General features: G+C 41.3%; 1 protein-coding gene across 1 annotated transcript; it reads right to left on the reverse strand.

The window, feature by feature from the left end:
• Positions 1 to 1,790: 1,790 nt before the first annotated feature.
• LOC147620624 (uncharacterized) lies at positions 1,791 to 2,892 on the reverse strand. The gene is made up of 2 exons (XM_086825447.1): positions 2,484 to 2,892; positions 1,791 to 2,371 (listed from the first exon to the last, which is right to left on the reverse strand). The coding sequence occupies exons 1-2, from the start codon at positions 2,601 to 2,603 to the stop codon at positions 2,126 to 2,128; spliced, it is 366 nt and encodes a 121-aa protein (XP_086681573.1). The 5' UTR covers positions 2,604 to 2,892; the 3' UTR covers positions 1,791 to 2,125.
• Between the last annotated feature and the right edge of the window lie 7,017 nt (positions 2,893 to 9,909).

The following is a 9,909-nucleotide window of genomic DNA, read 5'->3' on the forward strand; positions in this document are numbered from 1 at the left end:
AAACTCCTCCTTAGTTACATGATTTCGCACTCTTCGTTGTGCGATCGCCATTTCCATGGAATTTGTCAACGGCAGGAGGATATCCTCGAGGTAGCCTGTACTCGAATCATCTATAGGGAATTCACATTTCACTTTGAGCATGCTAAGGCACTTATCTATGTGAATCCCACAAGATTTTTTGATGTTGTGCAAAAAGAGAAAGAGCTCCCCTGCCAACCACCACTGGACATAAACTTTCAATTTCTATTTTTGAAATGGGAGTAAAGTCATCTTCCTCTTCAATTGCCCTGCCGCTAGGAGTGGCCTTAAAGCGGCGAGGGTTATCAGCCAACCCCAGCTCACCCTCCGGAAGTCCTTTTGAACGAGCACTGATTCACTAGGACCGGCAATGACAAACCCCCCAAGGCGTAGTTGGGGGAGCTCAACTTCACCTTCCTCGATTCCTTAAAAAATGTGGAAGATAAAACATGCCAACATGAGAGGAAGCGCTGGCCAATATCCCCTTACCGAGCTTGAGAACTTGTTTGTTTTCAAGCTCTATGAAGTGATTTGAGAGTGCCACCATACGTTCAAATCTTTTAAGCCATTTTTTGAAGGGCTTTTCGTTGTGGGCTATGTGCTCGAGAAGTTTACACGACGCCCACAAGCCATGATCATCCTGTAATGCTAGTGAGTGCGGCCTTAGGTGGGTCTCCATGTAGGTGAGCGTGCTAGCAAATAGATATGAGTGCAATCGGATGGTTAGTGATTTGGTATTCAAAATTTGAAAAAAGTTTAAAGTGAAAAACTTAAGTTATTCATGATCGTGAAAGCCAGAGATTTTCACACATGACTGTCTTTTAATTTTCACATCGTGGCTAGTCATTCGGGATAAATTGTTTCTTGATGATGCCTAGTGTAGCCAACTTAGAAAATAATACTACTCAGAGGGGTTACCTTAACTTTAAGGGATAGTGAGATGTGAAAACCAAAGTTATTCATGGTTGTGAATAAGTCAACCTTTGGGTAATCAAAGGTTCACAAACAAAAATTTGGTTCCAAAATTTGATATTTTGCATGTCATGCACTTGAGATCGGGAAATTTTTTGGGAGACAAAGTCACTCTAGACTATACCAGGCATACCCTATGAAAGGAGTGTTGGATTTGGCCCTTCAGATAGCATACATCAAAGTGTGTTTTCTTGGAGAGGTTTGCATTTCAAACGAGACTTTATTCCCAAAAAAAACTCAATAACCTTTAGTGTGTTTTCCTGTGTGGGTAGGCTAGCACATCCATTTTTCCTCACATTGTTATCACATCGCAGTGCGTCCATAGTGTGTCCATATCTATTGATCAAGTGACAACCTTGTCTTTTTAATTCTTTTTGAAGGTCAACGTCTGCAATTTGTAATTCACCTCACATAAAACCATGTTTTATCGTGCACACTCCAAAGTCATTGCCGATGCACTAGGGAGACTTATTAGTCCAACCTTAATTGATTAAACGCATAGCCTTCTAATTAAATACACAATGGGTTTGCTATACTATTGACATAAAAACTAAGTCAAGAACAAGCAAAGAATGAAACTTGTGTTGTACATCACAAAATTGTCAAAGACACATTGTTTTGACATCTATAGAAACAACAGTAATTAAACCATTTGTCGAATAGTCCACTGTTCGAAAAAAATATTTTTTTAACCCTTAAAACCTAACCAAGATTTTGACTAAAAATCTCTAAAAACCATACTTATTCCAGGATGTATAACTAAAACATGTAAATTTCATCCCTTACAATAAAGACAATGCTGAATTCTAACCGAGATTTTTGAATTTCAGCCGAAAAAATTACATTACAAACCAGGTTATGTGAGCGCACCGGTCACTCACTGCATGTATTAAACGATAGCAGTGGCACTACTGTAAACACACCATGCATTGTATGGTAGTAGAAGAGTAATATAACTTACATTGAGAGTAGAGCCCTGATTTAAGAGCACTCACATGATAGGATATGATGGAAGGGGAAGGCAGCTTACCACTTGCATATGATTCCAATCAAAAAAATTCAAAAATAAGAATCCAGAAGTAGTGGGACATACAGTAGTAACAACTTAGTCCTTTGATCAGATCAGTCAGCACCCTTAATCATGTGCTGACTCGACCCTGCTGCATGATAACTGTCGGCCGGGATGTAAATCGGAATGAATGGCACTCCCGCTATTGATATCGATCCGGCCATATTCGCACGGCACGACGACGTCGTTGGAGTCATCAATTGAGGAGCCCTGGGAGCACGTCGTCGTTCGCTGCACCATCGCCGTCCCAACTGCAGCGATCATACTATTCACGTTAACTTTGCTTTCTGCTCCCTCACCAAGATCAAGCACCTGCAACCCAACAACGTATGCACAGAATTAGACGAAATGGTTATGATTAACCACCTGCAATTAGTGTCGGCTCGCATCAAGCATAACGCTGCTGTCGCTGTGTGTGTAATACCTTGGGGAGGGTAGCTGCGGGTTGCCCTTCCACGCGGTCCTTGCAGGGGGGGGAGCAGGAACACAGGAGCTTGGCGATGATGAGTCCCGCGATGACGAAGGAGTAGGAAGGCGACCACATTAGGGTTGTGCGTGTCACCAACACTATCAGCCTATATCAGGTGTTATATCATCACTGCCGCCATAGCTGCGGGCCGACAGCTACCGCCCACAAGTCGGTGGCGGGCGATCAGGCTCTTGCGATGAAAGCTGCACGCAGAGCTTCGCCTGTGCTATGATACTGTGGCACCACCTAGCCTCGAAGCACAGAGCAATTGAAAGCCCCCAATTAGCACTGATAGATTGCTGATTTAGGATCAGGATCGTTTGTTGTTGTTGGAAGAGAACTGTCTGCTGATGAGCCTGTCTTTGCCTTTCCCGGGTATATCATGCCACCTCCTCGTAGTGATGCTTGTGAATATTCCCCACCTTAAAGCTAGGCATATTCTTCCCTGCTTCCTTATGGATCCAAACAAACAACTCCCCTCCACGTGGAACCGGTATCACCTATGGTTTGAACTTCACAAATTTAGCATAATTAAGTCCACGTGGAACCATTATCACCTATCGTTTGAACTTCACAAATGTTGAATAAGCTTAATTCCACACGGATCCCCTAGCATGCATAATACTCCATCTTTTGTTGGGGGCTAAGTGGGCCCCCATCTTCACATGGCATAATACTCAAATACTCACAACAAGCTTTCTTCCATAAAGTCAGCCCCATCTTCACATGCCAGAATACAAACCAATACTCAAATACGCACACTCAACCATATAGGCCATGTGTGTTTATTTGTTGAGGATAAGAGCAATGAGGTTCCTTACACATTCATAGTTTTGCATGGTAAGGATGATAAGAGCATAACTTACATACTACAAACAACTTATTGCATCATGGTGATCATGTGCTTTATGCTATGATGCACTCAACATGATTTGACGCATGTTGAAAATACATGTCTTGACTTTTTATATATGCATCTAAACTACGTAACTACCATCAACTGCGCCAACACCCAACAAAGACCAAATATTGTTTAGCCTTAGTAAGAAATAGCTTTACATCATAAGAGATTTTTATCTTGAGTTGATTGCCTTTCAAATATTGAGTGTCAAGAATTCTTATTTTTGTTAACATCATTATTATTTAAAGAGCTTTCTCGATAATTCCATAAGAGAGTCAATAATTATTCTACTAGTTACATATATTTTAGTGTCAAGGTATGCCTTCTAAGGTGGACAAGTGCATAATGTGTTGGCTGCCTTCCACATCTCAACAAGCACCATCGGATATTTTATTGACATCAATCATAAACTAATGTGAATTGGACATCACTTTGTCCACACCAAAAATGTGTGAACATTCTCTTTCTATTTTCAAAAAGAAAAAGGTATTAAAACTATTTTACAAGCCAAGATAAATTAGATTAATCTATTTACTTTTTAAACTAAGTCCAAACACATTCATAATGTTGAATCATAGAGTGGGGGTAGTTTTTGTCTTTACATTGACAAAGCATTATAGAAAATTTTTACACCACACTAATAGGCTTATAAGCACTACTTGTTTATTTGACTTCTTGACTATTACTGCTTAGATGCTTGTCTACTTGTATACATGACTACAATTTATAAGTGCTTATAAGCATATACAATTGATAATACACTATGATACACTTGACATTGTAATAATGTGCCTATGTTTTCATATATGGTAGAGAGGGAAATATATCCCTTTTTATAAATGAGTTATTGTAATGTACTAGATTTTAAAAGACCACAAGATATTTTTTAGGTCTTGGATGGGGTATAACCCCACTATGTTCTCAATGACATAGATGTCCATGATGAGAGCCAATGGTTAAGTGTTTCTTTTTCTTTTTGCTAAGAAAAAGGGTAAAAATAATTAACAGTCATATGGCAAGAGTCTAGAGAGCATGCAAGAAGCTTGCTCTCAATAAGCAACATTGACAAAGAAAGTGCACAGAATCCTTGAGAAGAGTGCAATCCAGTGCATTCTTGGTGAAGTTTGATTAATCTTGATGTATTGCAAGGAAAGAGAACTAGAATTGTGTTGAGAAAACACTATTTGCAAGAACACATAGTGGACAACAATGTCTTTGATGTATTTTCACCAAGGAAATATATTCAAGGCAGTTCTATTACAGATCTATGCATAAGTGTTATGCAAAGGACAAAAGTGTGCAATCTTAACAGTTTTGTGTTCAAAATAGGGAAAAAATTTGAAGCAAAAAGCAAGTTGAAATCAAGTTCAGGCTTAACAATTGATTTACAAGTTCAACCTTGCTAGGAATCAAACCAAGTCTACAGGTGTAGGCTTCTGTGCACCATACACCACATGGTTCCTAACCTGCATTCAAAGTGAGGACACAGGGACCTAGCACAGACACCGACTATCTACATGCTAGTTTTCACAACCAATTCGTAGAGGAATCCAAGCCTATAACCTCAGAATCATGGGGAGACAGCCACCCCAAATGCCTACATGATTCTTATTAGTACACTCTTAAAAGACAAGGATGGCAAGACAAAGATAGGCTTCAAAAACATTGCAGTTTCTTAGTAAGCAACACTTCAAAGCTTCAAGGGAAGGAGGCGGTACTAATTTGTGAAACTACAATCTAACGGGTGGGTTTCCATCACGTTGGAGCATGAAAGAATCAGCTTAGCTCTAAAGGCTTCCAACAACAACACCCGACACTCCATGCTCATGGTGGATGCAGGCATTGTCACAGGATCAGCTTGTAGCCTTTGGAAGTAGCACAACGAAGCTAGACCGATACCCATGTTGCCACTTGTAGGCTTAACAAGAATACTTTTTCCATGGGTGATAAGGCACGTAGATTTAACATCGTTGGTCATACTCTTCTCGATCCAACCCTTCACGCTAGATCCACTTGAACATGGATCTAGCATCTGCAGGATTGAGATCGAAGTTGCTTGAGTATGGGCCACGACCACTCTTACGATAGCTGTGTCTTGATGGTTTAGCAAAGCTCTCTCATCTTGTAAGTGTAGACTTCATGGGAGACTTGCTTGCAATCTTGAAGAGACTGCCTACTGCTGATACTAGTGCTTAACAGGTTCAAAATGCACTCCCTTTTAGTTTTACAGATTGACTTCACTACGAAGTAATTTGGATGCACTGAACATTGACCTTCGAGAGTTTTATGTTTCATTCTACAACCTTTTGCTGTGCCAGAACTTCATCAGGGATGAACATGATGGGCAAGTTCTAGCAGAAGCGTTACTACAGGTCATGCTGTGGGAAAGTAGATAGCATGCATGACATGTGCAAACAGTTGCAGCTTTTGTGAAGCGATACATGATGGGCAAGCTCTAGCAGAAGCATTAATAACAACAATAAAATTAAAATTAAAGGCAAGGTTCACTGAGCAAAGAGATCTCAGCTCTTGAGCCATACAATTTTTTTTTAAACGATTGAGACCTTCGCAGGTGTGCCATAATGCAAAATACAAAGGGTTCATATCTCCCTGCAAAATGCCCTTCAATGGAAAATGTAGAGAGTCAATGTCAGTGACGCGGCTGGCCAATCCTCTTGGATCAAATGGATAGCCACCCATGTTGATGACGTAACTCGCTACATATCCACCTGGACCAATAGGGCAAGATTAGCATAGCACATGTCTTCTTGTAGTGTTTATTTTGAAATAAAAAATTTGGCAATCTAGGGTTTCAATCTTGAAGAAATAAGGGCTCTAAGAATTAATCTTTGAAAAATTATGCTATCTAAGTAAGATAATGCAAGAAATCACTCAAAAATGGTCTGAAATTTCTATAAACCCTAATTTTGAGGATCAAAAAATCTTTAAGAAAATAAAGATCAAGAAGATCAAGAAATTCAAATTTTATGTCATTGACTATAGAAAACTCAATGAAACTATAATTGTTGATCCACTTCCTCTTCCTTTTATATGGATTCCTTGCTAAATACAATGGGACAAGATATGAGATACATTTCTCTAGATGGTACAATCAAGTTCGGATGGCCATAAAGGACAAGGAAAAAACTCTTTATGATGTGATGAGATTCAAGCTAAAGAATGCATGGTTCAAGAAATATTCTACAAGTATTTGACCACATGAGGGTCTTTGTGGATGATTTCAATGTATTTAAAAAAAAGTTAAGCCACCTTCATCACGTGATGCTATGCCTAGAGAAATGTAAAGAGACTAGACTCAACCTGAATCAGCTAAGTGTTCTTTTATAGTCTCACTAATGGATCCCTTACTTAGAGAAGTGAGGTGCTTGTGGTCTCCTCTGCTTTGATGAAGACCTTGTGTGATTACCTTCATGCTTCTTCATGCAACTTTGTCCTTGTTATCCTAGCTCTGTGTCTTATCCATCTTCTTGCTGACTACTTCTTATCTCGTCCAACTTCTTGTTGATTGCTTCTTGGCTCTTGGTCTTTGTTCCTTGGCTTGATTCCTGGCTCTTTTCTTCTTGTAGCATCTTCTTGTTTGTTGTCGGCTTCTTTGGTTCTTATGCTTAATGATTGGTGATTGAGTTTTACTTCCTTAAGTACCTTTGATAAATTATGTGTGGATGTTGTGGTTTACAATGTGGTCATCTCATGCACTTGTACTTTTAGTATTCTTAGGATAGTGATTTGCACATTTTCTTTAATGATCTTCCACATCTTTTTGTGTGTAAGTAGGTACTTCATTTGTGTAGCCCAAGTGTGGAACCTGTCCCTAGTGAACCTCTCAATGTAACTTCCTATGTTTGTTACTATTTGAGGTGGTCTTACCTAGCTTTAGCTTAGGCAATGTCTTTTCCTCTTACAATTTAGCAATACACATGAGTTGAAGAACTTGAAAATCATGCAATGCAAGAAGGTGAGAGAGACAGGATGAAAAATTAAATGATGATTCCCCAAAACTAAAACAACCCCAATTGATGAGTTATAAGCTCAATTTTTGCTGACTATTATTAAATGACTACTAATGATAATGGTCTATTACCCATCCGGTCCAGCTGCTTCCCCAGCTATTATTTCCCAACTAGCACCCGCTCTCCAGCCATGGCAGGACTAACCCTTAAAATCTTAAGATAGCCACCATGGAAATAAGGAGAGGGGTAGCTGCCGGCATCACACCCCCAACACCAGCTCCGTTGCACATGGCCCAAGAAGGAGAGAAACAAACCCACTAACATCTCTAAACTGATCACCAAGTTTGATGGGACTGGAGACCCCATACCACACTTAGAGATGTTTAATCAGATATGAGAAGCATTCGACCATGTGGATGATCAAGTCAAGTTGAGTGCCTTTGGCCTCACCCTAGATGAAAAATCTGGCCAATGGTTTAGGTCCTTGAAAGACAAAAGATAAGGCCACCTTCCCTTGAAAGAGGCCTTCAAAGTTGGATACTCCCATCAAGGAACCCGTTGGAGTCCCGTTGAGCAGTTACACAATGTCAAACAAAAGGATGGTGAAACCATCCAGGACTACATCAATAGGGTAAGGTATCTCCACTCCCGTTGTAGTGCTAGTAGAGACAAGTTCTATGATGAAAGACTAATTGGGAGATTTTTGGAAGGCCTAGATGACATGCCCTTACATAATTCTTTGTTTGCCCTAGCCCATACCTCCTTTGAGCAATGCTGCAACAAGAGTGCTATGGACTTCGAGGATAACTTCAGGAATGTGTTCCCGAGAACTTCATGAGGGTACATCAGAGGCCTCCTTCAAAACAACCAGCACTAGATCTGAGGGAAAAAGCAAGGAGTCCACCTCGAGACAATAGGTCAAATAGCTAGCCGCTCCATTAATGTAGCAAATGACCCAACATTGGAGAACCGGCCAATGCCGGGATCATTTTAGTGAACCCCATCTCCACTCCAAGAGGGAGCTAGTGTGGTGCCCAATTTGTCGAGCTAACCATACTGGAGTGTACACATCTGCGAGCCCATCCCACCCTCTATTGCACATACTGTACTGCCAAAGATGGGGAAGTCATGAAATTACAATTGCTATCAGCAAAGGGCTGCTCAAGCCCGAGCCATGCCTCAAGCTCTGCCCACAGCAAACCTTAGGCAACCTGTGGCCTTACCAGCACCTGTAGTTCATAACATACCTCAACGAGGCTAGGAAGTGACCCAAAGAGGAATCCTTAGGGTACCAGAGATGACCTTACCGCCCCCTGTACTTCCACCTCAACCCCCATTACCACGGGTCACCCATGTTCTCGTCAGCTAACCTTGACGAAAATTTTTAAAGAAGGGGATGAGGGGGACGCCCCGCTGAAGGACCCACTTACGAGCCTCTTAAACTAAACCGTCCACCCTCCCAGTTTTAAGCCACCATGTGATGGAGGGTGATCAGATGTACCCTCTATACTTAGCTACCCTAACTCCATAGGGATGGGACATGAACACTATGGCTAAATGACCATCCATGCAATGTTACCATTGCACAAGACCTCACCGGGTAGCTAAGTGTCCAATCAAAAAAGGAATGGTAAGTACCTCCATAGGTGTTTCCACACTAATCCCTCTGGTGCAGAATTGACCACATGTATGCCGTTGTGAGAGCAGGCACACCAAGAAAAGCTCGTGAAACTAATCCCAATACCAGTATTAACTTGCTGAGTGTAAAAGATGGCTTCATCCACACGGTCCCTCTCAATGCGGTGACTAGATTACAGAACAGATAAACGACCGTGGCTCACGCTGCAGCAAAGGCATTGACCTCACAAACCAAGGACATGTGAAAGTTTAATCTCAAAAGAATGTTCCAAAACAAACGTGCACGACCAGACACTCGCAAAAGAAACCATAAAAATTGGAAAAGGGGATAGTCGAGTAGTCATTAAACGTGGTTCGGAAGATGGCACAACCACCCATGCATCAACTTCTTCATTTGAAGAGAAAAAATTGCTACCTTTAGCCACCTGTGCTGCCAAGGAGCCAATTGATCTTAACCAGCTTCCTAGAAAGTTAGTTGATACCCTAATCCCATTGAGGAAAAGAAAAGGCTAATGGTGGCAGCCTAAGAGTTGGTCCGGGACTACCAAGCTCAACTAGAGGATGAGCCTCCAACATCTTACCTCAAGCCATGCCCCTCGGTTTCCAACATGCAACCTACCGAGGAGCCTACCGAGGAGGCTCAAGTATATAACAAAGAGCTCCAAGAACAATAAGCACCCCTAATAGGCCAACACAAGCAACCTACCGAGGAGGCTCAAGTATATAACAAAGAGCTCCAAGAACAATAAGCACCCCTAATAGGCCAACACAAGCGACATCACCCACTATGACAGCTACCCCCCACCAAGGAAACTGGGTAGTTGAGTATCTCAAAAACTTGGGGGATGACCACTTCAAAAGGATAGACATG

Source organism: Cibotium barometz, chromosome 31 (assembly GCF_041138505.1).
Source record: "Cibotium barometz isolate CiBa-2024 chromosome 31, ASM4113850v1, whole genome shotgun sequence".
NCBI lineage: Eukaryota > Viridiplantae > Streptophyta > Polypodiopsida > Cyatheales > Cibotiaceae > Cibotium > Cibotium barometz.